This window comes from Syngnathus leptorhynchus, chromosome 8, assembly GCF_054491065.1.
Source record: "Syngnathus leptorhynchus isolate UIUO chromosome 8, UIUO_Slep, whole genome shotgun sequence".
Classification (NCBI taxonomy): Eukaryota; Metazoa; Chordata; class Actinopteri; order Syngnathiformes; family Syngnathidae; genus Syngnathus; species Syngnathus leptorhynchus.
The window spans coordinates 13,849,973-13,877,098 of record NC_141202.1 but is presented as its reverse complement, the minus strand read 5'-3'; the positions used below and the strand labels follow the sequence as shown (position 1 = coordinate 13,877,098).

Here is a 27,126-nt window from a genome sequence, read left to right as displayed (position 1 = left end):
TCAGCCGTCATCGTTGCTCTTCCCATAAGCCAGGGGTGTCCAAACCTTTTGCAAGGAAGGCCAGATTTGATCAAGTGAAGGGGCCCGGGGCCAAAAGTTTTTTCGGACATTTTTTAACAACAAACATTTCATGCCAATACACACTGTTATGAAACAAATTTCATTTTTCACAATTGTCTTTGTTTTTCAAATGAAAAAAATAACCAAATATAAGGCAGATGTGAACAACTCTAAAAACACAAATTCTGCCTTTAATTCATAACTGAAGAGTCAGATAACATTGAACAAACTGTATGAAATAACTTTAATTTACATGAGTTTAGTATTTTTGCATCATGAACATTTTAAAAAGGAGTTATGAGTAATGCAAAGTTGTCTGTTATTATTAAAACTTAGAACAAGTTAATTTTGCTCTTGTCATTTACAATATCTTTCAGAAAGTAATAGTTTGTGTCACGTCTACAGGTTCATAACATCAACAGTATTAACATGGCCGCTTCATAGCTTGCTTTCGTAATATTTACTTTTGACTCACAGCCCCGCGTGAAGAATCGCTGTTGTGATGCCAGTTCAGCTTGGGGCTCCTTCACTCTATCAGCGCGGTCACTCCCTGTTAGCCTGTCGTATGTGTTAGCATGTTTAGTCTGATAGTGTCTCTTTAGGTTGAAATCCTTCAACAAGACAACCGTCTCTTTACAGATTAGACAAACACAATTGCCTTGATTTTCAGTGAAGTATTGTAATTCTCATTTCTCTTGAAAGCGACGGCCCTCAATGTCAACTTTCCTCGTTTTCTTTGCAGTCGCCAAGGCGGGAATGAGCAGAGACGGGTGGTGCCGCCACCTTTTGGTAATAGGAGGAATTACAGTTTCAAGTTTCAGGATTTTTTTTATTCAGTTTGACAGTGCAGGCGGGCCATAAATAATACATTATAAGACTGAAGCTGCGGGCCGTATGAAATCTGACCGGGGGCCGGATTTGGCCCAGAAGGGGAGGTCTAGGACAGTGAGACTGACTCTGACAACTAAATCGTCCAGTAGACCGTGTGACGACGTCAAACAAGAAGTGAGGGGCGGAGCTTCCACCTCACATCGCACGCGCATCCACTTCCTTCACTTTATGACTTGATTGCACCTGGGTCCTTTCCTAGTCGGGGAGCCGCAGTCATTATTGGCCCACCTTACGTGTCTGTCTGGACCAGATGTCAATCAATTCGGGTGCTTATTTTAACCTCAAAAGTTGTCTCGTGAGCTCTTCACATATGTCCATCAGTGTGTGCCATTTCACTCCATTCTTTCATGTCATGAATGATGTTTGTAATAAAAGACTGACAAACATGCTCTGTGGCTTTATTCTTTGAAGGGAGTTTTGACACCATTCACTCCACTTTTTGTCTTCAAGAGTGTCCTTTGATTGACAGCCGATGGCTCAGGTGTGGCCCTGCCTCTGGCTTCGCCCCCACCTTTGGCTACGTCCCCATCTGCGCTCACACTTGCACGTGCATCACTACCTGTTGGCCGTGCTTGTGGAAGTCTTCAGGAAGTGTGTCTGGAAGCACAACAGCAGAGCTCATGCTAATTAGAGGTCTGATCAGGATTGCCGCGGGTGTGGGAATTTGCATTCAGCCAATTTTGCTTCCCCAATCAGATTGAACCGGGCGTGGAATATTTGTTACAGAGTAACCTGGACTGAGCGAGAGGAGGGAAGTCCTCTTGCGGTGTCACTATCCCTAGTCAGGTTTTGGCTTGTGTCATCTGCGCGTTTGACACCGGGATCCCCGCTGGGTTTCTTGCTGCTGGGTCTCTTGCTGCTGCCCCCCCCCCCTGCAATGGCTGATGGTAAACAAGGGCATCCTGCTGTGATCGATGGGCAAAGCTTGGAAAACGCTCCGTGGGCACGCTACCCCAGGTCAGTCGTTATTTGGAGGGTATCAAAATAGGCCGCCGCCGGCTTTGGCTGCTAAGGTTAAGTGCCAGTGCTAACGATACATTGCACCTGTGTGCGCGACCAGTTTTACCGTTGCAGCGGTAGCGCAGGTTGGACCAGATGATGTTTTCCTGGGAGAAGCAGAGGACCCCCAGTCTGCCCCCCCTCAAAGTGCTGTCAATCACAACGCCCGAGTCAGCCACCATGTCAGAGCCTTCGAACAGACGAACCCTGGAGTGAAGTGCAACGCCCGCGTGCCAGCTTAGCATTAGGGTATTTGTTTTGAGTCCAAGCTTAGCATCAGTGTATCCCATGACTAATGATGAGTGCACTATCTTAGCATGAGTGAATGACAAGATAAACATCTTGATGTTGTCAGACTGACCTGATGTATCCGGCCTGCGGGCGGTGGCTGAGCTGCCACCGATATGACGTTTTGTCCTTCCAGCCCACGTTCCTGGAATCTTTCCACAGGAGCGTGGCTTCACCGCTTGTGTTGCCCGTGTGCCACAGCGCGTTCCTCAAATACTCGCCAGGACCCGTGCTCGACTTCATTGCCTGACCGGTACATGCACATACGGATCATGCAATGACACTAACAGCGCCGGGACCGTTTTCAGCAGCAGAGACAAATGACTTGGGTAGAATAAAGAGTCCGCGCAGAATCGTTTCAAACTCATGTCGAATCCAAACAGCGTAAAGGCGGAGGGAGCCGTCATGGTAGAAAGACCAGCGTCCAAGTTGTGTCACAGTAGAGTCCGGTGAGAGTACCTTGAGGTGCAAGGCGGGGCTTGCCACGGCGCTAAACGGTTGCGTCTGCCAGTAGATTTGCTGTGTTTGCTTCCACATGACGGCATAGAAACTTGACGAGTCTTGATACGAAAACACGAAGCCGACGTAGTCGTCGTCCGTCACCGTGTTCACGTGGAACGTTCCCTCAAAGTCCACCCCGTTGAACCACGTGTAGCCTGCATGTATATGCACGCACGCAGAGGTCATTGGGTTGCAATATGTCAACGATGCTTGTGCGACCAACGCACCGATGGCCAGGCCCGGGTCACTGTTCATTGTTTGCACAATCTCCATCCCCTACAGAGTGAGAAGAAGACAGAGGAGGAGGAGCAAGAGTAGGAGGTCAGCGATGGCCGAGAATCCCACAGATGAAGCCGACCGCCGTGGGACGCCGCTAGATTGACCTGATTGAGAACCACCCAGTTGGGGTCGATCTGGGCGTCGCCTTCGGGGTCCAAAACCACCGTTTGATAAGCTCGGAAGTCGGTCAGCGTCACCTCAGCGCTCTCAGGACAGGCGTCCAGGGCGTCCCAGACCGCGTCGTCATCAAAGTCCAGCTCGCACACGTCGCCGATGCCGTTCACTTTACACATTCACATGAAGGCACATCAACACGCGTGAATATGCGCGCGCACACACACACGTTCGGGGGTGGCGCTCAATTCTTTTACAGTCCGAGTCTTGCTGGTGAGGGTTTGCGATGAGTCTGCAGTTGTCCCTGTGATCCGGGATGCCGTCGTTGTCGTCGTCCTGGTCGCAGTCGTCTCCGAGGCCGTCGTTGTCCGAGTCCAACTGAGAACCGTTGGCGATGTCAGGACAGTTGTCCCGGTTGTCCTGGTGGCCGTCACCATCCCTGAATGCACCGCACCGTGTCATCACCTTCTCTTGGCCGAGGTGTGTGCGTGTGTGCGTGTGTCGTACGTGTCATGGTTGTTGTCACAAATATCTCCCACTAAATCATTGTCCATGTCCGTCTGAAAAACAAAAACATGCTCAATGAAAACCCCAACAGCGTAGAAAAGCTTGCTGCATGTGTGCGTGCGTGTACTTGAGTCGGGTTGCTGAGTTCAGGGCAACTGTCGCAGGCATCTCCAATGCCATCATGATCGCTATCTGTCTGCATCGGATTAGGAACCTTGGGACAATTGTCAAGCACGTTTGGAATGCCTACATGAGCACACAAACACACACGAGCCAAGTAAAATTGGAGCCCAGCCCCGGGTCGCCAATGGCACTCGGGTACCATCTCCGTCGATGTCCAGGTCGCAGGCGTCCCCTCTGGCATTTCCATCCGTGTCTGTCTGCTTGCTGTTGGACACGTTGGGACAGTTGTCGCACGCGTCGCCGAAGGAGTCGCTGTCAGAATTCTGCTGGTCCTTGTTGGGAACCAAGCGACAGTTGTCCTGCTCCACACGCGAGGCGACACGCTTGTCATCGGACCGAGCCCAGGTGACCATGTGGCATGCGGACGCATGTCACATGACCACAGGCCACATCCAAAGCGCACACGCACCTCCACATTTTTTATCCCGTCTCCATCGGCGTCGTCGTCACATTGATCTCCGATGCCGTCGTTGTCGGCGTCCTCCTGACCCGAGTTTGGAGTTAACACGCAATTGTCCTGATGGACACGTTAGTCAGTTGGTCATCAGATGCCAGGATGACGAAGAGGAGGACGAGGAGGATGCCGACCTGTCTGCAGTGCTTGTTATTATCCAGGCAGGGCAGTGATCGGTCGGGGTAGCCGTCCAGGTCGGTGTCCATGCTGCACGTATTTCCATTGCCCGCCCAACCCACATTGCACTGCACGCACACACACACACAGTCACGCCAGCACGTTAGCAATAAGCGGGACATGCAGCACAACTTGGTGGTGGGCGCGTGCAGGCGCATTTCACCGTGCAGGACGGCACGCCGTTCCTCTCCATGTTGCAGCGGGCATGGGCATCGCAGGGGTTGAAGGTCAAGGAGGCACAAGAACTGCGAGGGAAGCAGCCTATTGTTTGGTTGCCAAGGTATCCAGCTTTACAGCCGCCACACCGGAAGGAGCCCTGATCCCAAAGACAACAACAATAACGCTGGGCAATGGAGGGCGGCAGGGGGCGGGGCTTGCTCGCAACTCTCCTCTGTGTTGGTGCAAACCGAGTTTTGCACACATGCGTCGGGAAGCTCCACGCACTCGTCCATGTCTACACACACCTGAAAAACAACACATACAAACACATACGTGTGCGTGCATACAAATATGCACAAACAAAAACAGCAACACACAAAAATATCAAAGTACACTATCAAACACACAATGACATGCACACAGACAAGATACAAACATGAGACACATGTACAAACATACAAAACAAACATCACACGTGCAGCAGAAGCCTTTGGACATGCCTGCTTGTGAGTCTTGGCATAGTGCAGTCCGGTCCCGGAGTGCGGCGGCCCCCGCAGGCCAGGAGGACACGGGCCGCATCGGAAGCCGCCTTCCGTGTTGATGCAGGCCGATGGTTGGAAACACGGCTGCGCTTTGCACTGGCGGGGACGGCATCGTCACTCGCTGCCATCGTCCTGTGTGCGCGCATGCACGCGTGCGTGCGCTGACCTCGTCCACGTCATGACATCTTGTCCCATTTCCCAGGGTGCCGGGCGGGCACGGTCCGCAGGTGAAGCCAGGGAAGTGCGGGCTGTCGGCACAGGCCACGCCCCGGTGGCATGGGTTGGGCCAGCAGTGAGAGCGCGCCTCGTGAAAACCTGCGGCCAGGCGCACACACACGTGGCTTCAGCGGCATCCTGCCACGAAGCGTGCGAATGGCAACCCCACTCACCGCAAACTTGACATTCCATGATGGCGTTCCTCAGCAAAGACATCTCCTTTACCTGCACGCACGCGCACACATGTCTTGCCATTTTGTTGGCGTGTAACTGCACACCCACAACAGTAGGTAGCAGTGGCCTTCTTCGGTTCAACTCTTGGCTGTTCCAGAATAAGCAATAATGTGGTCTCTGTTGCAAGTCACCCTGGTGTGAAGGGCACACCTCACCTGTTCCTTGACATCCTGTCGGAGTTCCGCCAGCATCTGATTGAAGAGGAGCATCTGACCAATCAGTTCTTTGGCGTGATCAGCTGACAGGAAGCAAAGCTCAGTCACCAGATGACATCGTCGTCGTTTACGGAGGATCAGATGCACTCACCGAGGATAGCGTGCAGGTCGCCGCTCGCTGCGCGCACAAAGTGTTACGCTTCAAGAATGGCGAAGTCACGTGTACTGCCACGGGAGTGTCACTCACCTATGTTGTGGCCGGAGTCGCCTAGAAAAGGACAGTCCACTAGGGTGCCGGCTTGAACCACACTGCCCCCAAGCGCCACACGCAGGATTTCCACGGCGCCCTGAGTGGCAAACAGCCAGCCGTCGTCACTCAAACGCAACGGTGCAAACCGCGGCCGGGGCTCTCCCCTCCCTATCTGGCTCCTGCGTGCCTGATTCAAAGCATCGGCAAGCTTTGCAGCGAGCGTGCCCCCATCATTTGAATCGGGCGTGTGGGAGCGGGGTCCCATCCGAAACAGGGCTCACGGGGGTTGAACCCGGGAAACCGAGCTGTAGGGATTGTTATTTTGTTGCTGAAAATGGGGAGTGTGCACCAAGCGAAGGATTCCAAAAGCCGCTGTCGTTTCCTTGGCAATCGTTTGCTCATTCCACTCTCCTCCACTGCGAGACGACCGGGGGCGATTTGTGGCGGCCTAGTGTGGGTACAATTAGCTGCATTGGGAGCTAATCGGCACTGGTGGCAAACAGAAAATTTCAGCCGACGAGAGTGAAACCACATAAAGCAAATGGTGATATGGTGACCATTATGGACAGAAAGCTTTTTTCACAAATATGCACAAGATGTGGTGACCATCACGGACAGGGAGCTTTTGTCACAAATATGGATATGAATGGCGATATGGTGAGCTTTAGTCACAAATATGCAAGAGGGAGCTGCTAAGGGCCGTGGCCAGGCGTACCTGCATGCGCGTGTACGCCTTCTGTCCGTGTCGGATCTCCACGGCATCCGGCTCTCGAGGGAGGGGAGGCAGGTGGGGCGCGCCCTCCACCGCGTCAGCTAATTGGCAGTCTACGTAGAGCTCCGCCCTCATGCTGGCACGTCGCAGCTCACCCAGACGCACCACCAGCGAATGGCGGCGCCCGTCTGACACGTTGGCATTCGCCAGGTTCACCGCGTGAACCTTCCCATCGGACGGACGCAAAAAGCGGAGCGACACTGCGCGCATGCACACAGGCAGCCATCAGGAGCAGCTCAAAGACAAACAGCAAGTCAAATTGGAATTGTCCATAGAGAAAGCCAAAAGTGGTCCAAACAAAGAGGAAGAAGGAGCAAGTAGTTGGGCACCTTTGTTGATCTTGGCCATGACGGCAACCTCCAGGTACTTCTTGTTGTCGGGCTTCCCGTACACACCGAGGAGGACACCGCCACCCACCTTGGGCGGCAGCCGAATGGCTGCCGCAACGTAGACATCGGCTGATGCGCTGGCACCACCCCAAAATTCGCCCACCCACTTGGAGTCCTGAGCGCTCAGCACATCCATCACTGGCGGGGAGACAAGATGGTTATTGTAGCAATGCTCGGCGATGCCGTCGAGGGAGGAGGGGGGGGGCGGCGTGTTTTTTTTCAGATGGACTTATTGGTGCTATGGAGTAGAGCCTGATGAGGTGAACTTGCAATGCAGCAATTGTCAAAGAGGGCTACTTGTGTGGACTCCCTCTAGTGGTATAAAAAAAATCACCAAGTTTGTTCCACGAAACAAGTCCAAATGTACATTTTAAACATGAAATGGAATCAAACAGAATTGAAAAGAAACTTGTACGAATGTCTACTTTGATCAGAGTAGCTTTTTGTAAATGTATACAATTGTATTCAATTTTTACAATAAATTTGGTTGAATTCCACTTTCAAGAATGCATTTGCATTTGATCTTGAACTGCAGATGTTTCTGAATAGAATGTGAGAAAGTGAAAATTGCATTTCTCAATTGCACAAGTTTCACTATTGTAATCACAATAGGAAACACTTAAAAGTGCCCAAAGACAATGGGACAATTCTGAACATTTCAGGTATCAATGTATATAGACTATACATAACATTGGCAGAGAACAGCAATAATTTAGAAAAATTAAGAATTATCCCTTTGACCTTTTTCTGTCCATCTAATTTATTTGGCACTCGACAAGGATAGTTTTCCCATTTCCCAACACTGTCACTCATTCAGAGGTGAAGAGGAGACTAAACCAATTTCACGTAACCTGGGGGTGACGTTATTGCTTTGTATCACCTATTTGACACAATTCAGAAAACGTGCAGGAATTTTAGGCCTTTATTTACAATATTATACATAACGTGTGTTTTTGGGAAGAAATTAAAGTGTGATTGACTTTAGCCCATTAATAATATTGCACTACATATACAGTGGATCCCACCTTTTCATCACCACTTATCTTCACAAGTGAATTGTCCCCCGCGCGCCCCCTTCCCTGGTATTTCACCTTGTCACTCAGTTTCTGTGCTCAACTTCTTAGCAAGCACGGTCACCCAATCTGCATCTGAAGTGGGCGCTAAATTGCCAATTCCCCACACAGTAATAAACAGTGCTAAAACTGCTATGCGGCACCATTTTTTTTTTTTTCGTGCCAAAATGTAACACACTTGATTCAAAGGATCGGGCTGGTTATCAGGGGGCCCATTGGAAGCAGGTGCGTTAAAGAAGTGTCGGCCCTCAAAATCGCAAGTGCCCAGCCAGCCTTGCATGACAGCGCAGTGGTACCACTTGACATGATGATGTGTGACGTGATCACATTGTTAAGTACTTAACGTCAAATTTGACGTCAGCATCTGGCAAACTAAGGCAGCAATTCCTTTGGCTTCAGTGACCGCCGGCGCGCGTCCTCGTTTAAAACAGTTGGCCTCTTTTTTAGAAAAGCAATAGCCAAAAGCAGCGGAGTTACGCAGCAGCAAATTGACTTTGAAAAGTCGTCCGTCAGAGACCACGACAAACGGCAAGTCAAATTTTAACGTGAGAATTTTTCACATTCAACGTGGACTTCATGACATCACGCGATCTCAAACGATTTGCTTTCAGATCTCCCCGTTGAATCATTTTAGTAGTTACTCTGGTTTTAAGCACAACTTGGATGTTACGAGCCAGAAAGCATTCTGATGAACAATTCGGCCTACAGTACAATGTTACTCTTTGAATTTTCGTCATTGCTACTTGATGCCAAACGATTGCAAAAGCCCGACCAAGTGCCGGCCGGCCGGACGACCGGCTTGTTCTCGAACACCCCCAAAGTCCATAACGACTGTAAAAGTGTGCAGTCCGCTGTCACTCAAGAAAGAAACGATGACAACGAAGAACGAAAGCTGTTTTACCTTGCTGTTCCGGGACTTGTGCCGCCGTTCTGAGCAAGGAGATTGATAGCACAAACGTCATCATCTCCATCTTCATCCTCTCAAACTCACAGGAAGACGAGCCGTGGGCGCACAGACCACGACTGCGGGAGTGTTGGCTCGTGAGTGAACGATTCGTTCAGAAGAACGATTCTTTTCAGTGAACGAGAGTGAACGACTCACTTCCTGAAGTGATTCGTTCTTTTTTCAGTTCATATGACTTCAACTAGTAGAATGCCCATTGAAGCTGGTGCCACCTCGCCGTAAAACAAAACGAAGAAGAAAATGACGTAATTTCCCGTTCACGAACGAGTCGTGAATTGCATTTTCCGTTCACCGATGAACAAATCTGTGAGTGAACGAATCTGTGGGTGAACGAATCTGTGGGTGAACTAACCTGTGAGTGAACTAACCTGTGAGAGAACTAACCTGTGAGTGAACTAACCTCTGAGTGAACTAACCTGTGAGTGAACTAACCTCTGAGTGAACTAACCTGTGAGTGAACGAACCTGAGTGAACGAATCTGTGAGTGAGTGATTCGTATTTTCAGTACATCGTGAGTACTGATCAGTGAGGCAACGAATCCTGACTTTCCCGTTGGCGAAAGAGTCAATGGGTGAACTGCCTTCCCGTGCATCAACGGATCAATCAGTGAACATGTTTCGTCTCCTAGCATTTACTTATAGTAGGTTTTATGTATGTATGTATGTATGTATGTATATATATATATATATATGTATGTATGTATGTATGTATATATATATATATATATATATATATATATATATATATCCCGAATAGAAAATGCTCTAGACCCCGCAGACACGAGACGGAAGATAAGGAACAACTACATAGGTCGACGAGATATGAAGGCGCTAAGCCACGCAATGATTTATAGGTTAATAGAAGAACCTTAATATATACCCTAATATTGGGGTAATGTGATCAAATGTTCTTGACCGTGAGAGCAGCCTTGCAGCAGCATTTTGTACTAACTCTGGACTTTTGATGCTTAACTTAGGAAGACCAGAGAATAATACATTACAGTAGTCCAGATGCGACGCGATAAATGCATGTATAATAGTTTCCGCATCACCGGTCGAGAGGATTGGACGAGTCTTGGCAATATTCCGAAGGTGAAAAAACGCAATTCTGGTTATATTCTTAATGTGCTTTTGAAAGGAGAGCGTTTGGTCATATATTAACCCGAGATTAGTTACAGTTATCGCTCTATAATTACTGACACAGTCTCGGTCAAGATTTGGTCACTTAATTTTTTAAGGGTTTTAAAGGCTGTTGGCACTATCCCAGAGGAGACAGACTGATGAATTATATTTCAGACGGACGGTCCTAAAACTTGAAATAATTCTTTAAATAGTTTGGCTGGTAGCGGGTCGAGTAAACATGTTGTTTATTGCACTAACCAATTGTGTAAGACTTTTAAGGGACATGCTTTTAAAATTTGAGAGGGTTATTGCATGATCGTCAGCGCCGGTAATCGACGGTCTCGATTGACCGATTGGAATTGTTGATCTGTCATGTCCCTAATTGACCCTGTGACCCAGTGAGTGTGGGCGTGGCTACACACCTGTGTGCAATCAATAAATGGCAGCAGCTCACTCACAAAGGAGTTCACATGCAGGCCAAACCAAATTCATGTCTCTGTTATATTTGTCCTCTGTCTTTATCCGGCTGCACCAGCTCTTACTGTGATCACTGCGCCAACATGTTATGGGCCCAGACAGAGTTTGGGATCCGATGGAACCGTTTATGTTTTGACGGAGATGAAAAGAATTATGAGCTGTGGGAAACCACGTTTTTGACTCAGGGTTAAAGGCAGTTCCAAGATAATACTAGCGCTCAAAGACTCCAGCATTCCTCATCAGTCAATTGATGCTTTTGTATGAACTACGGAAGGGTTGCCTGGACATCAGCAGTTCACATTCGGCACAAGAGTTATGTGTGCTTTCTAATGAAGAAAGCACATTAAAAGAACTGTAAAATGAAGTGGGATTTTTGTTGTTATTTGATGATTAGACTGTTCTGGACAAAAGAGTATTACAGACATTGAAAGAAATGCTTGCGTCTGCTTGACCTCAAAAGCAACATTCTGGGTGAACCACCCGATGCGGATGATGAAGGTGCTGAGGAAGACGCCGGTAAGAATGAAGAGGCGTACGCAGTTCTGATTCAGGTGTTGGATGATAAAAGTTTGTCCCTTGTAATGAGAGACGCTGCCGATGACGGCAGGAAGGCACTGCAATTCCTCCGTGACCATTACGCAGGGAAAGGAAAGCAGGCGTTATAAGTTTGTACACAGAGCTCACATCTCTCCAAAAAGGTGTGGATGAAAGTGTCACGGACAACATTATCCGTGCAGAGACTGCTCTTACAGCACTGCGTAATGCAGGAGAGACTTTAAGTGACTGCTTGTTAACGGCAATGATCTTAAAAGGCCTGCCAGATACTTATAAACCATTCTCTGTACACGTTACGCAGAGTGATGAGAAGATGACATTTGTTGAGTTTAAAACCAAACTGAGGAGCTATGAGAGCACAGAGAAGTTTGGTGCTTCTGGCTCTGGAGTGGACAGTGTGATGAAAGTCAGAGGAAGAGACAATTGGAGCGTAATGCTTCCCTGTTAAACCTGCGGTCAGAAGGGCCACAAAGCCGTGGACTGTGCGTCAGCTGCTGGAGAGCGCAGAGAGCCGAGGCAGTGGCGCAGCTTCTGCAAGAGCGCCACGCACAAAGACGCGCACTGTCGGTGCAGAAAGCAAGCGGTGGATGAGGAGGACCATACGTTTGAATTCAAGGTCCAACTGGAGGACGCCCCGATCAGTCTGGTTTGAAACAGTCAGGACAAAACTGGAATAGGATGTTACAGGATTTCCTTATTGAAAATGGTTTTGTTCAAAATATTGCTGACTATTGTGTTTACTGTAAAAATGTTGGAATGTTGAAATGCTCAGTGAAGTGAAGAAAATGTTAGGGTACAAATTCAAAATTAAAGATCTTGGCGTTGATTTTGCCCAGACAAACGAGGAAGTCAAAATGAATCGAGTTATATCACAAAAATTCTTGGCAGATTTGACATGACTCACTGCAAACCAAGATCAACACCATGTGAAATGAAATTTACATTTGACAATGATGATCAACCTGCTGATCCTAAAAAATATCGTGACGTGGTTGGAAGTTTGATTTATGTAATGACATCTACTTGACCAGAAGTTTTGTTGTTGGTAAATTATTCCAATATTTGTCTGAACCTAAAGAACAACACTGGGTGGCAGCTAAACATGTTCTGAGATATTTGAAATGCACTGTGGACCAGGAGTTGTGCTATAAAAAGCAAAATGTAAACTTGAAGCTTGTTGCTATAGTGATGCAGACTGGGCAGCTGACCAGAATGACCAGTGTTACTGGTTACTGCTTTAGTTTGTCTGAGGCTGGGGCTATTGTTTCCTGGAAATCTAAGAAACAGCCCACAGTCGTCTTATCTACATGTGAGGCCGAAAACATGGTTCTATCTACATCAACTCAAGAAAGCTTATATCTTGTGAACCTATTAAAAGGGATGGACAATACTTTAACTATATACCTGTGACTGTTTTTGAGGACAATCAGGGTGCTATTGCTCTATCCAAAACCCCTGTGTGTCGACAGCGATGGAAACATATTGACATCAGATACCATTTTGTTCGCTCTGTTATTTCAGAAGGCAAAATTCTTCTTTTTTATTGCCCTACAGATGATATGGTGGCCGATGTTTTTACTAAGCCTGTTGCTAAGGTCAGGATGGACAAATTTGTATGTTTTCTATTTGGTAAGTGAACTATGGACTTGGGAAATTGAAATGTGCACCATTCAAATGTCACTTGGACTGTACATTCGTCCTCTATTGACAGGCTGCATAAGCAGGAGGCAGAAGGATTTGCATTGCACAATACGCTCAAATACGCCTTCACTCTTTCTAGGAATATAGATTACTGTTTGAGCCACTCATGACAGGTCACCTTAGAGCAGGGCGGAGCACAGGTGACTAGACCACCTGTCAGGATGGGTTTGGAGTCAGTTAAGTTAAAGTTAACTAGCGCTAGACTAGACTTCCAGCATGCACATAGCTCCTTGTGTAGACTAGAGTGTCACAGTTTGAATAGTGCTACAGTACACATGAACACACTTTCTACTGAGGTGGCAGACAAATCCAATCACTCCACCCCGACCGGTATAGCTGATGATATGGTGCCTGTTTCAGATATTACGTGTGTACCAAATATTTACTATCAAATTGCTACGGTCGTATCGTCCCACCGCGCGAATAAACAATTGAGAGGTGATGTCAGGCCTAGAGAACACAATCTTACTTTCATTTCGTTTAAAAATCCTTTGATAAATACAAACCCTGATCAACCGATTACACTTAAACTTGGTTTTATGAATATTAAATCGCTTCATACGAAAGCAGTTCTCGTTAATGACCTCATCACGGAACATAATCTAAATATATTTGGTCTTTGCGAAACCTGGTTAAAACCTAATGAACTGCTACTGCTTAATGAGGCCTCTCCTCCAACTTTTGTGAGCTCGCATGTGGCGCGTCCTCAAAAAAAGGGTGGGGGTGTTGCCCTCATCTCAAAATCCGATCTTAGAAATTGAAATCTACACCGTATACTGTATGTTTGTGTGTCAATTAAGGAACAAGTGGGGGTGTTGATATGTCATGTCCCTAATTGACCCTGTGACCCAGTGAGTGTGGGCGCGGCTACACACCTGTGTGCTATCAATAAATGGCAGCAGCTCACTCACAAAGGAGATCACATGCAGGCCAAACCAAATTCATGTCTGTGTTATATTTGTCCTCTGTCTTTATCTGGCTGCACCAGCTCTTACTGCGATGGCTGTGCCAACAGGAATGGTCATCTTGATCTCATCCCTAATGGATTCAATCTTTCGAGTGAAAAATTTCATGAACTCTAGTCACATTGTTTGATGTGTATGGGTTGTTTAGGGTTGTATGGGTTGTTTCCACGGGATGTTATTTTAAAAAAAATAATAATAAATTTAAAAAAATCGGATCCGTGTGTGGGGCCGATTCGTTGAACGATTCGTTTGAACAAATCTATTGAGTGAACTGATTCTAAAGATTCAGTTCACCTAAAAGAACTGGAATTCACATCACTACGGGAGAAGAGGGCGGGACCACACGTGATGCGAAACACAGCAGCAGCGGCTGCACCGCCTTGGAGCGTGCACGCATCTCTGGGAGGGAAAAGGTGAAGTCGTGACAAACAAGTGATATTTGTTGGTTCTGGTAGGGAAAGGGAAAGTCAGGAAAAAGTGTCATAATGGCACCCTTCACCATCTGATGGGAGATGGGCAGTGAAACCTTGGTTGTAGTCAGGACGGGACTAGATGAGCAGAATTGCTTCAACCCGCTTACCTTATCGACAAGTCTTGTACTTGCCAAAATAAAAATAAAAATAAAATTTTAAATCAGCCCAGCATAGGGTCGTAGGTGAGGACGCTGTAACGCTGGCAGTTCAGCTTTCCAACATGAACGAACACAACGTAGTTGCCATGGATACAAGGTGTTTATTTTGCCTCAGATGATGAAGCTCAACTCAAACTGCTTCCAGATAAGTTTGTCAGCACACACACACACAGACATTCCTGAGCTTTGGCGTCAGGCGTGCAGCTGGAGTACAGACTGAGGGAGCTGACCTCCCATGAGCTTTACTGACACTATTTTATAAAGTTAAAAAAAAATTCTACTTATGAAGCTTCACATGTCAACATGGAGGAAGCAGGAAGGAAACATGACAGGAGCTCAGAGGAAACATCAGTGCAACAAAAGAGAGGAAACAAGAAAGGTGGATGGATGTCAAATAGGGAAGAAAGGCGACTGACAAACGTGAAGGAAACGTGGGGGAGATTCCAAAGAAGTGGTTTGCAACATCAGTCCTCGTTTTCCAACGGAAGCGATCTGCAATGTCAATCCTTGTCTTCCAACGGAAGCGGTCTGCAACGTCAATCCTTGTCTTCCAACGTTAGTCCTAATCTTCCATTGTCAGTCAGTCCTCGTCTTCGTGGTCCTCAGGGCCAGCCGAATGTCGTCGGCCCTCCAGCGTCCCCTTGTGGCCACGCTGGACGGACACCATGCCGGTGAGCAAGGCATAGGACAGCATGGCGCCCACCGCCACCAGCACCGATAGGAACTGCTTGACGCGGCGGTTGGGCACGTGCTCCACATCGCAGCTCTCGGCCAAACGCCCCAATCGGGGAGCGCCGTTCTCTGTGGACACACAAAAAGCAAAACGGTCAGCACAGCGCTTGGGCAGTGTGGAACGTACGCCGACAGCAGCATCCTGACGGGGGAAGTAGACCAGCAGGATGTTGGTGCAGAAAGCGTGCAGGTTCTCCAGTGACTTGAGGTGTTGCTGCAACTTCCCGCCAGGGAGCTCGCACTTGAGGATGGGTGCCAGCCAGCCAAACACGACCGCATCCAGAGACGAAGGCCTGACCAGACGTCAATCACTGTGACAACCAAGCCCGAGCGATAATGCGAGCGACGCTCCAAACGGCGAAGGACTCACGAGTCTCCAAAGAAGAACGTTTGCGTTCCGAGACGCTGCGCCAGCAGGTCCATGCAGTTGGTGGCGTCGTCATACAGCTGGAAGGCAAGTAGGGCCACCTTCGTCATCAGGGTCAGTTTTCAAAAGCGCTTCTACCAGTTTGCTTGGAGAGCTTGGGAACGATTTGCAAACGAGCGCATCGACTCGCAACGCTTTATCCATTAGCAAAGCCTTCAACAAATTGCGCAGGGAGACAATGACTCAACATTTTTTTTCTGAACTCCTTTGAGCCTCTTCACTTGAAGTGGCACTGCTTTACATGCTAACAGGTCAGCCCGGGTTCTTGGTGAGGTGGATGTTACGATGTTTCTCCCAAAAAAGCCAAGAAGCTGAAAAGTGCTGGCCGCTCACCTCCTTCTCCAGCTCGTCGCCAGGCTCCAGGCTAGCGTCTCCTCGCAGCAGGCGCAATTTGTCTAGCTCTTGGCGCCGCATGCGGCCCGGCAAGACCAGGCCGAGAGGAAAGGACACGTGCTCGGCGTACCAGCGACGCGTCACCTCCGCAAAGTTCTTGGGCTCCACCCACAGCGCATACAGCTACAAGTGGAAAATGGCACCAGGGAGCGGGTAAACCCATTGACACACACAGACGGACAACAGGCGCACACACCACGGCCGGCGAGAGTTTCTCTTGGACCAGCGCGACGAAGGCCAGGCTGTCTGCGGCCTCCTTGGGCGACAGGTCAAAGTCGGCGTTGTACTTCTGGAACAGTAAGAAATTGGGTTGTCATGACAACACCGGCAACAAGCAATACACAACCAGCTCCTCGGCACTATGACCACACGCCCACATGCACTTCTGCCGGAGGAACAAACCCCCGCCTGCACCCCACGGCTATGACCAGCCTCAGGCTGCACAGCATGCGAGCTAATGACTTCCAGCTGCCGGGAAAGGGTCGGGGTTCTGATGCGGAAAATGTGGGTCAGAACCAAAGCGAAGAAGAAAGGAGACGACAGGAAAATCTCAGCAACCCTCTTGCAAAACATTCTTGAAAAAAAAAAAATGCTCAAAAGCCATTTTGGACAAAAAGCCTCATTTGCCGTTGTGAAAAATTCTTTCCGATAATAAAATGACGACAACAAAGTCCTCGCAACGTCTTGCTTTCTACATTTACTGTGTTTGATGATGTGAAAAGTGGGGAAAGTTTTTGATGTAAAAAAGGTTTGGGAGGTGGCAAATCCTTTTTCAGCGCACACTATGTGGCAAGCCATAGATAGCACTGTCGTCTTTTGAATGCAACAATATGCTTCTCATTTTGCTTCTGCACATGCGGCGCGTTATTGGCCACAGCCCTGAGCCATTGACACATGACGAACGACTTGCTGTTGACCGTCGACGCGGCGCATCTGACCGAGCCTTGTGTTGCTTGCCTGTTTTCGGAGGTGGACGATGATGTCAGAGGGTCGCCACAGCGCCTCCTTGTGGGCAGTCCTCAGCGCGGGAATGGTACCTGAACGTAAAGGAGAGGTGAGGAGGCGCCCCCTGCAGGCGGGTGAGGGAGTCGCGAAGGGTTTTCCTCACCTCCGGGACATCTCCACGGGTTGCACAACTTGTGGACTTTAAGAGGAGCGCCGGAAAATTGAGCGTAAGCCTGCCACGAACACACATTTGGCAAACATTGAAACGCGTTTTCATGTTGTTTGCTGCCTCCGAACACAGACTACTGGCACCTCTAAGTTGTATCAGCTTCTGTCAGCCTCCGCAAGCAGTATATTTAAAATTTCATTAACGATAAAAGCAGACATGGTGACGTGACAACAACATTGGAATATAAAAGAGCAGAGGGAAGACAACAGAGACGAGTAATCACTTTCGGGTATGTTCCAATTTTGGCTCGCTTTGCTGCCGTGTGGGGACCCCACTTTGAAACCACAAACGGGTAGCTCATATTTTGAAAACCATGCTTTTATTTTGGCACGAGCAATTCAAAGCGGGAAGTATGGTTGGGGCTCGAGTGATGCGCGACAAAGAAGTTGAGAACAAGAACTAAAGGTAGCTTCGACTGCGCTCTGCCGAACACTGAAGCCAAACTTTGACATTAAAAGCTCCAAACAAGTGTCAGGACGTCTCAGACAATTGTGACGTCTTAGCGAGGACACCACATGGGCATTTAAACATGAAATCCCAGAAACACATTGTCACCTACGCTTTAGGGGGACACTTGAACCGACACACGACACGCCACGACCGGGAAGTCAATTATGAAACGTTACTACGCTCGCTCTGCAATGTGATTACGTGCGCCTGCTTCGGAAGCACTGTTGTACAGAAGATTGTTTTTATTTGGTTCACTCTACTGTTTGCAGCCAGGTCGCCATTGCAAATTTAAATTCGCTGATGCCCTTACCGGGATAAAGGCTCAATTAAAAAAGTTAGCGGCTCTAGTAAATTGTGGATTATTTCAGGTAAACCTCCGACGCAAGATCCTGAGGTGATCGTCACTTGTTTGTTCCCGATTGCCCTGGCGCTTTGATTCTGCCTCTACTCGCAAGCATGCTGAGCTCTCATCGTGAACGCCGCTAAACGCAACTGACCTCATACCTAAAACGAGACAAAAGGCAACCGACCAAAACTACCAAACAATCGCTGTTGACGGACGGCAGCCCCCAGTCTCCTTCCCACACGAACAGCTCTTCGGGCGCCGCCATCTTGCCCGCCGCCGGAAGTGACGAGCGAGTCGTCACTGCTGACGTCGATTGATCGATCACGTTTGTGTTTCTGTTTGCTAACGTTTTTCTGCCCGTTTGTGTTGACTTTATTTGTTGATGAGACATTCAACATTGAAAACAAAGCTATACGATGATGAAATAAATATAAAGAGGAACACAATCGGATAAATCTGGTAATGACGAACTTTATGACTAAGGAAGAGAGTCCAAATACTTTGGTCATTCTGAAAGTCCTTTGGTTCTCAACAGGCTCGGTGAAACATGAGAGTTGGGCCGGTGTTTGCTATGGGCAATATGGGCGAAAAAAAAATCGCCAACCTTCTTGCTCAGTCAGTTCCACCTCAAATCTCTTCAATGGGCACACTGGGGCACCCGTATTGTCACGTGATGTCAATTGTCTGCTGAGAATCGTGTCCGGCGTTCTTTCGTTCTCCGTGCGTGCGTGTCAAAAGAGCAGCTCTCTCCTCTCGCCTGCTCTGAGCAGGCAAGAGGGCGGCGGCCGGCGGAGGACTGCAAGGCATTAATACAAATAAATTGTATTTCATTCATAAAAATAATACCTATCCACATTGGGTTATGTGAAAGATTTACACGCAATTTTCTTTTTAAAAAACGGACAGTGCACACACGACCTTATGGCCGCATTACCTGATGCACGCATACGTGACGCGATCAATGTAAGGTTGTTTTGACGGACCGGATGGTGGTTGCCATAGGTTTTTTTGTGTGGCGGGAACGATGGATGGTTCGCCCAGGGCGCAAAAGTAGCTAGGCCCGCCTCTGGATAGTTGACGACATACATGAAAGCACGTTTGTTTGCACAGTCCAAATCGGAAGGCAATTTTTTGGCAGGTGGTGAAACGGTTGCCGTGCATCTCCATCGCTCTGGATGTTTGCGTCCATTAAAAAGTTGTCGTGGCGTAAACAAATCTGACCGACAGGCCATCGTCAGAGTTGCGCTCCAGTATGGTCTGCCGCGTGGGATTGTGGGTTTTTGAACAAAGCTCAAAACCCTCCATACTTAGGACATTTTGCACATCCGTCAAAGAAAGAGAGGTATAAGAGGCAAAGCGCGCGCATGTCACGAGAGAACACAAATGTGTGTGTGCACATCAGATGAGATTTTCCACGATTGACACAAGGCTCAGGAACTTCAGTCCTGATCTGCCGTCAAGCTGGCGCACACGCCGACAAACTTGCATTCAACAAGCGCAGACTGGCGACACAGTGGCTCCATGCTTCGTATTGGTTGTCCGGGCGCAAGCCGCAGATGTCCGTCGAGGGCCAGGGGGTTGCCAGCAGCCAGCTCAGGTAGGCCACGCCCCCCACGCTCAGCAGGATGCCGACAGCATTGGAGCACAGACATGCCCGCATCTGCGCCACATAGCAAACAGGCTGAGCGATGGCGGCAGGCGGAGCGGCGCTGCATCATCAAATGGAGACTCACCAGCGTGGTCGAGGTCCGCCTGCGAGCCACCATCGTCACCCAACCGCACGCCACAAACTGCAGACGGAGCGAGTCCAACACGTGACGTGACGGCAGATATGTGACAGGCCACGGCTTTGTCTCGTAACGACGCGTGTGCTACAATCACATTCCATCTCACTGGTCCGAGACCAATCACGTTCCATCTCACTGGTCAGAGACCAATGATGGCCATTATCAGCATCCGCCTATTTTCTTAACCCACGGAAACTGGGAGCGCATTACCACGTTTCAACCACTAGCGCACTGTTACATCCTACCTTTCGAACTGGGAACGTGGATACGTCGTTTTTGTTTTCCTTGATTCACTCTCCATCTCATAGCCAATGAAACGCATTGCAATTAATACGCGACCGCACTGTTGGCTCGTAGAATTCCGTCCATTCTTCTTCCGCCTCTTTAACAGGTCACATGTAGGGCGACACGTCGACTCACCCAAACGCCGCCGCAGAAGACCATGTGTGCAAGCAGGAAGTGCGAGATGGCCGTCAGGCTGAAGAGGACGGACAGCAGCCCCACCACCACTTGGACCACCTGCACGCAGGCACGCACGCCTTAGTTTGGCACAGCATCTCGGGGCTTCGCGGAAGGCCCGCACTCACCCCGAGGCACCGGAGCTCCCTTCGCCGGTAGTCAGCGTCCCCCAGGTCCTTCTCAGCGGGCGCCACTTGAGCAGGCGGAACCGGCGCCACATCCCTCTGTAACGCGTCTCCGCCATCTTGGCGGACGACCTGCGTGATGATCAGCGTGCCACCCACACTCGTGATGGACGAAGATGCTGCCATACTGAAACGCAACACGGGTGCAATACAAGCGAGTCCCGCAAGAGCCCCCGCACCGAAATGAGCCCCTTGCGTGAGAAAAGTGGCAACACGCGCTTGTCCTTTTGAGCTACGTTGGCACTGCGAGCCCACTGTACATTGTTTTGGGCATACAATTTTTGGACATGTGGCATGAACAGCGCTCGGCCCCACTTTCTCTGCTTTTTGCCGCAGTCAAGCAACCCTGACAACAACGTTGGCTACATGCTCAGACGTCGGCTGCTCTGTGAGACGCGCAAGGGCCTTCATCTTCACTTGAAGAGCTTGGAAAAGGAGAGCTTGTCAGTAGTGGCACAAGCACAGGACTTTGTGCTGTTGGGCAGAGACTCACTCATTTGTAGCGGCAGCGACCAAGTCAAGTCCATCAATTATATAGCCCTTAATCCAGGGCCGGTTTTTGCTATGGGCAATATGGGCGACGGCCCAGAGCGCAATCCACGTGGGGGCGCATGAGCGCTTTCAAGAAAAAAAAATAGCCAGTTTTCTAGCTCAGTCAGTTCCATCTCAAATCTTCAAATATTTATTGTCACGTGATGTCAGTTTGCTGCTGAGAATCGTGTCGGGGTTCGTTCGTTCGTTCTTCGTGCGTGCGTGTCAGAAGAGCAGGCAAGAGGGCAGGGGCCGGTGGGGGACAGGAGAGGGCGGAGGGGAAAGCAAACGGGGGGGGGAGATTCCAAGGCTACACAACTGCTTCCAAATAAATTGTATTTCATTCATAAAAATAATAGTACCTATCCACATGATAGCATGTAAAGCCATCCGGTTATCAAAATAAAAGGTAGCCATTTCTAATATGCCTCATCATAGGCGGATCCAAGGGGTGTGTCATGCTTAAGACCCGGATGTTTTCTCAAAAGCCCTGGATCTCGCTTCTGTGCAAGGTCGAGTGAGCGGATAATGAGCAGTGGCGAAATTCACCAGTGGGTGGGAGCATGCGTTGGAAAGCGTCTTATCGCCTGACTACCCAGAATAGAAGGTTTCCCCTCATCCTCTCGTTGCAGCTGCGTGCCAGCATCTAGGACTTGAGTGCCCCCGCGGCAAATAGTTAACTGATAGGCTATCAATCAAGGGATTAACATCTCTAGGTTCTCAAGGTTTCTCACCCATCTGAGAATAAAGAATTAACATAAAAGTTAGAATAAATAAGAGGCAAAAAAATCTTGAGAATAAATGTATATCAAAATAAGTCACTAATAAATAAATCTGGGTTAAGCCCCTGCTCTCCGAGAATCCTAGATACGCCCCTGTGCCTAACCATGCTGTATTTTTGTCATTTTTTAAGTTAAAAATGTGCTATTGACATGCACATTTAAAATAGCCTCAGCCGGCAGTGGGAAAAAAATAGCAGTGCGATATTACGTAAAGACATTTGGTTTTCAGAATAAAAGATTTTAATTTGTAATATACCTCACCATGTTGTATTTTTTGTCATTTTTCAAACTGAAAACGTGTAATTGACATGCACATTTAAAATAGCTTCAGAATTGTGTTCACAAGTTTCTGACCAGTGGAAGATTCGTTCAAACGAATCGTTTAATGGCAGTTCACCCATTGACTCTTTCACGAAAATACGAATCACTCACTCACAGATTCGTTCACTCACAGATTCGTTCACTCACAGATTCGTTCACTCACAGATTCGTTCACTCACAGATTCGTTCACTCACAGATGCGTTCACTCACAGATGCGTTCACTCACAGATGCGTTCACTCACAGATGCGTTCACTCACAGATTCGTTCACCCACAGATTCGTTCACCCACAGATTCGTTCACCCACAGATTCGTTCACCCACAGATTCGTTCACCCACAGATTCGTTCACTCACAGATTCGTTCACTCACAGATTCGTTCACTCACAGATTCGTTCGTTGGTGAACGGGAAATGCAATTCACGACTCGTTCGTGAACGGGAAGTTACGTCATTTTCTTCTTCGTTTTGTTTTACGGCGAGGTGGCACCAACTTCAATGGGCATTACCGATACCTACTGGTTGAAGTCATATGAACTGAAAAAAAGAATCACTTTAGGAAGTGATTCGTTCACTCTCGTTCACTGAAAAGATTCGTTATTTTTGAACGAATCGTTCACTCACGAGCCAACAGTATTAGAGACCGTCCTTCTCAAATAGCGGTGCGATGCGAATGACCTCGGGGAACATGTTTTTTTTTCGGCTGTACTAGAATAAAGGGTAATTAGTAGTGTCATTGTAAGTGTGCGCAGGGAGTAGTCGCTCTCGTGTAGAGCGCACGGAACATACGCACACACAGTACAGAGCAGGCGATAAAAAGTATTTAACAGGGTTGCAGAGAAAGACGGAGATGAGAGAAATGAGAGTCACACGAAAGCTAAGACAAGGAAATATGACGAGGCATACGTAACGCTCCTACAGACGAATGAAACAAACCGGAAGTGACCTCAACTAAATCGAAAGTGGCCCAAACAAACCGGTAGTGCCCCAAATTAACCGGAAGTATTTTTGACCTTGTAATTGTACTCTATTTCTATCCTGCCTGAAGTTTGTAAATTTAAGTCATGCTTTCTTTTTAGGTGTTACTTAACAACTCAATGTGGTGTTCGGGTTGTCTAGTAAAAATATTTCTTTCCCTTTTTACTTAATACATAACCGGAAGTATTTTTGACCTTGTACTCTGTTTCTATCCTATCTCTTTTTATTTATTTATTTATTTATTTATTTATTTATTTATTTATTTATTTATTTTTGTGTAGTGGTATCGTTTAGTGTTGTTTCCACGGGATGCTGTTATATAGAAAAAATGTGTGTGTCCGTTGTCGACACTACCGTGTGTTTACTTGATTGTTTTTTGTCTGGTGTATAGTGACTTGGTTGTGTGTGTTATTGAAGTTCAATAATAAAAAACCAACAATTTCTTTTACCCGAAGTGACCTCAACTAAACCAGAAGTGATTCCAAATGAACCGGAAGTGCCCCAATTTTTTTTTTTTAGCACACGAAAAAAAAAATAACACTAATATCACATGAAGAAAAAAAAATTCAAAGACAGTAGTCATGCGCAAGGAAGACGAGAAACCCTGACGGGGTTATAAGGTGTCTCCCTCAGACTTCAAGTTAAAATTAAAGAACATTTTATAAAAATATATCTAATCAAGCAATTAGCCTATTATTTGAAGTAGGATTAAAATCAGTGTAATTAGAAAGGGATGGTAATAATAACTTAATAAACAAATAATGATAATAAATCCTTATAATAGCATCATCAAGGCAAAATAATAACAGTAGCCAAGGTAACAAGCACCCTAACTCAGGTAATACTACTATAGTTCATAGTGCATATGTGATTTGTGATTGTTTAACGGCAGTTTTAAACATTGTTAGGGTACGGATTTTTAGCTATTGATCTGACTCCAAATTGCGATCAACACTTAACACAAGTTGCTATATCCCAATTCACACACTGGCGCACCTAACAATTTTGCGAGTTCGTTCTGTCAAAGAGAAGACCAGTAGATCAATCAGACCAAATTTACCAATTGTTTATTCCTAACAAAGCGCACTAATACAGGCCTGGGTCCCGGGTCCCTCACACTAAAACTCGTCCGTTTTTGTGACCACCAAAAGACGACACATTCTTCTGGGTTGCCCAGTTTTAAAGATACACAATATGAATATTAAAACATGCAAAACATTGTGTGATGATTGGTCGATGGCCATCTCCTCCCCGTCAAGGTGTCATCACTCTGGTCAGGCGGTTGTTTTTTTTCCTCTGGAAGCCCATCCACCTGGACGTGGTGTTGTTCTTTGTTCTCGTTCCTCACCGACCTTGAGGTGTTATCGTCCGGTACTCCCCTCGTCCCATACCGTCCTGTACTCTCTTCGTCTGGTACTCCCTTCCCGGGCCTGTTCCACAACACTTTGAAGAAGATAAGTTCATGCAGTGTACCTGCACATTCCTCACCCCCACCAATCCACACAAGCACTCCAATACTAGATATTATATTGATATGATTATGAGTTTAACACAACCTCAAAAAATATGTTTGCAAACTGCTGAAAGCACATTTCCCTTTATTCCCTCCCATGACCTCATTTATGAGGTCATCACCCGTTACTCTAGCAAACAGCTACCAGCGCACTATCGGTCCTTCCTTCCCCCCACGGCTCATGTTGAGTCACCAGGGTGTATTGGCCCATCGGTGGCAACGGGCCAACGGTTTTCTCGATCAACTGGACAGTGAGTGATCTAATACATGGAATACAACAACAACCGCATAACATCATAATTGTAGTAAAAATAGCCACAGCAACAAGCAGAGACATGATGAGCCCTTTCCAGTTTCCAAACGTTTTCATCCAATCAGACCAAATATCGGTGTGTAACACCTGAATGATCTTTCATCTTTTTGTTCGGTGTCCTTAGTGACTAAGGCTTAGTCCTTCCAACGCCTTGGTCAGTCGGCCCCCTGGTGCCGTGTTGTTTGGGATGAAAGTACAACATGCATCACCAAACATTCCACACACACCATGTTCCTTAGCCAATAGCACGTCCAACGCAATTCTATTTTGGAACATGTATCGCATACAATTAAGAAATCTACTTGCCATGTACTTCTCATCACCTTCAAGAGCTAGAGATTTACCGTTTTATTTCCTATCTTAACTTGGTATTTTTAGATTTTTCCAATTTTTATTCAATTTTTTGTTTTACTTTTTTGAGTATCCTAAATGTAGGATTAAATTGACCCTTCAACAAAATTGCCTCTTAGTCAAATTATCCTACCAGTCACACACTCAACCACACAACTTAGCGCTTTTTAACTTTTAGGCCTATCTCGGATGGGTATAAAACCCTTCCAAACAGCTGGGAAAAAACGGACAAAAAAGAATCTACGCCCTTCTCCAATCAAGAAAAAGAAGCTCTGTCTTTTTTAACCCGTTCCCTCCACTGGGTGTTGGACCCAAGCTGTTCTATGGCTCGGAAAAACGTACAAAGAAAAATCTACACCCTTCTTTGAATCACAAAAAAGAAGCTCTGTGTTCCTTAGCACGTTCCTTCCACTGGGACTCAAACCCAAGCCAGATCCCGTAGCTTGGAAGAACAGACAAAGAAGAATCTACGCACATCTTCGATGAACGAAAAGGAAGCTCTGTTTTTCTTAGTCTGTTCCTTCCACTGGGACTTGAACCCAAGCTATATTCCGTGCACTTTCCACTCTTACGCGTTTCACAACAACACAATCACACAATTTTAGGGCTTTAACTTACTTGTCCCCTGGTTCGTTGCACTGCCGGATCCCGTCAATCCACTGTTGTCCGACGAAGGCAGACCTAAGATGCTGGCCCAGCGAAGAATTTTCTTGCCAGGACTTTTCTTTACCAGGTCCTCCCAATGGACGCTGGCTTGTCGACAATGCAGCACGTCGTCCTCCGTCGATCAGCAGTGGGTATGTTGGGTCCGGGTCACGGCACCAAAATGTTAGGGATGTTCTGACTCTAACTTATTTTGCAAGAACCACACGGGAGACAGTATGCCCTTTGAACACTTGCAAGTGGAGAATTTGTTCGTTACTGTAGATACAGCAATGTCCGAACAAAGTCTGCCGTTGGAGTCATGCAAGAGAGTATTTATTGAGAGAAGAAGGGTGGGGGTGAGAGTGGCCAAGGTGGGGGTGACATCTGGCCTGTTTGGTGGTCACCTCAGCAACTGGTCAATCAGTGCAGAGGGTCCCAGATTATTGTTTTATGAGGTCGTGGAAATAAAACCTAGTGGAGCCTTCCAGATGACTAACTAAACAACACACCATTTGGAAAGTGGCAACAACTGAATGGTTAAACTTTTCAGAGTCAAGGAAAGGTTAAAACAAAGTTCATCATTCTAGTCTACATCCCAACATAATCATACGATCAAGATAGTTCATAAACCCTAACACCTACCAAGCCTAGATGTTGAATAGCAGCCTTCGTGATGATTTGAATCCTCTCAGTCTTGGACTTAACCTCAGCCGTAGCATTAATTACCCCAGCAATGAATATAACCAGCTCCTTCTTCTTTCCCTGTGCCCTGGACTCCTTTTCCCTGCTTGTTTCCTGCCTCTGGCTCCCAGCATTCCCTGAGCCGACCTCCACTCTGACCTTCCCTCCACCATTCCTCTCCGTTCCCCCCACCCGTCTGGCTGCCTCAGCATAGGATACTTTGTCCTTCACCTTTACACTCTGAATCTCTGCCTCCCTTCTCATCACTTCACATCCCCAGTACGCTGCGCTGTGCTTCCCACCACAATTGCAGCATTTTGGACTCACTCCCTCACCACACTCCCCATACTCATGGTCCCCCCCACACTTAGCACATCTATTGACCCCTCTACAGAACTTTGCC

General features: G+C 47.5%; 3 protein-coding genes across 8 annotated transcripts; all 3 read right to left on the bottom strand.

Annotated features, from left to right (window-relative positions):
• Nucleotides 1-1,333: 1,333 nt before the first annotated feature.
• thbs3a (thrombospondin 3a) lies at nucleotides 1,334-9,269 on the bottom strand. 5 transcript variants are annotated; one of them, XM_085918531.1, is made up of 23 exons: nucleotides 9,145-9,269; nucleotides 7,111-7,308; nucleotides 6,725-6,981; nucleotides 6,007-6,106; nucleotides 5,911-5,937; nucleotides 5,760-5,842; nucleotides 5,544-5,595; nucleotides 5,321-5,469; nucleotides 5,113-5,250; nucleotides 4,845-4,917; nucleotides 4,617-4,771; nucleotides 4,411-4,521; nucleotides 4,232-4,339; nucleotides 3,962-4,121; nucleotides 3,767-3,885; nucleotides 3,640-3,692; nucleotides 3,390-3,571; nucleotides 3,123-3,301; nucleotides 2,967-3,015; nucleotides 2,698-2,894; nucleotides 2,312-2,484; nucleotides 2,018-2,157; nucleotides 1,334-1,548 (listed from the first exon to the last, which is right to left on the bottom strand). In XM_085918531.1, the coding sequence occupies exons 1-23, from the start codon at nucleotides 9,218-9,220 to the stop codon at nucleotides 1,487-1,489; spliced, it is 2,841 nt and encodes a 946-aa protein (XP_085774657.1). In that variant the 5' UTR covers nucleotides 9,221-9,269; the 3' UTR covers nucleotides 1,334-1,486. The 5 variants fall into 5 exon arrangements, with proteins under 5 accessions (XP_085774657.1, XP_085774653.1, XP_085774654.1 ...); XM_085918527.1 differs by having other exon boundaries at nucleotides 4,845-5,250; XM_085918528.1 differs by having other exon boundaries at nucleotides 4,232-4,306; nucleotides 4,845-5,250.
• Nucleotides 9,270-14,738: 5,469 nt separating this feature from the next.
• On the bottom strand, nucleotides 14,739-18,529 carry LOC147053836 (metaxin-1-like). Of its 2 annotated transcripts, none has more exons than XM_085919210.1 (8): nucleotides 18,364-18,529; nucleotides 17,318-17,387; nucleotides 17,167-17,246; nucleotides 16,406-16,498; nucleotides 16,150-16,332; nucleotides 15,760-15,836; nucleotides 15,537-15,682; nucleotides 14,739-15,458 (listed from the first exon to the last, which is right to left on the bottom strand). In XM_085919210.1, the coding sequence occupies exons 1-8, from the start codon at nucleotides 18,442-18,444 to the stop codon at nucleotides 15,238-15,240; spliced, it is 951 nt and encodes a 316-aa protein (XP_085775336.1). In that variant the 5' UTR covers nucleotides 18,445-18,529; the 3' UTR covers nucleotides 14,739-15,237. The 2 variants fall into 2 exon arrangements, with proteins under 2 accessions (XP_085775336.1, XP_085775337.1); XM_085919211.1 differs by having other exon boundaries at nucleotides 18,373-18,526.
• Nucleotides 17,170-21,052, bottom strand: LOC147053835 (uncharacterized). Its single transcript, XM_085919213.1, has 6 exons — nucleotides 20,554-21,052; nucleotides 20,387-20,485; nucleotides 19,913-19,969; nucleotides 18,784-19,839; nucleotides 17,318-17,387; nucleotides 17,170-17,246 (listed from the first exon to the last, which is right to left on the bottom strand). Exons 1-4 carry the CDS (start codon nucleotides 20,734-20,736, stop codon nucleotides 19,636-19,638), a joined length of 543 nt encoding a protein of 180 aa, XP_085775339.1. The 5' UTR covers nucleotides 20,737-21,052; the 3' UTR covers nucleotides 17,170-17,246; nucleotides 17,318-17,387; nucleotides 18,784-19,635.
• Nucleotides 21,053-27,126: the final 6,074 nt, after the last annotated feature.

Coding starts and splice junctions, on each gene's coding strand:
- thbs3a (XM_085918527.1), bottom strand. CDS start 9,220: ATGAAGATGGAGATGATGACGTTTGTGCTATCAATCTCCTTGCTCAGA. Junction 4,122..4,231: donor ACGGGATAAAAAATGTGGAG/GTGCGTGTGCGC, acceptor CGTGTGGAGCAG/GACAACTGTCGCTTGGTTCC. Junction 2,158..2,311: donor CCGCAGGCCGGATACATCAG/GTCAGTCTGACA, acceptor ACTTCACTCCAG/GGTTCGTCTGTTCGAAGGCT.
- LOC147053836 (XM_085919210.1), bottom strand. CDS start 18,444: ATGGCGGCGCCCGAAGAGCTGTTCGTGTGGGAAGGAGACTGGGGGCTG. Junction 17,388..18,363: donor GCGATTGTTTGGTAGTTTTG/GTCGGTTGCCTT, acceptor TGTTCGTGGCAG/GCTTACGCTCAATTTTCCGG. Junction 15,683..15,759: donor ACGTTCTTCTTTGGAGACTC/GTGAGTCCTTCG, acceptor ACGTCTGGTCAG/GCCTTCGTCTCTGGATGCGG.
- LOC147053835 (XM_085919213.1), bottom strand. CDS start 20,736: ATGGCAGCATCTTCGTCCATCACGAGTGTGGGTGGCACGCTGATCATC. Junction 19,970..20,386: donor TCTTCTGCGGCGGCGTTTGG/GTGAGTCGACGT, acceptor CTCCGTCTGCAG/TTTGTGGCGTGCGGTTGGGT. Junction 19,840..19,912: donor GGCGGACCTCGACCACGCTG/GTGAGTCTCCAT, acceptor TATGTGGCGCAG/ATGCGGGCATGTCTGTGCTC.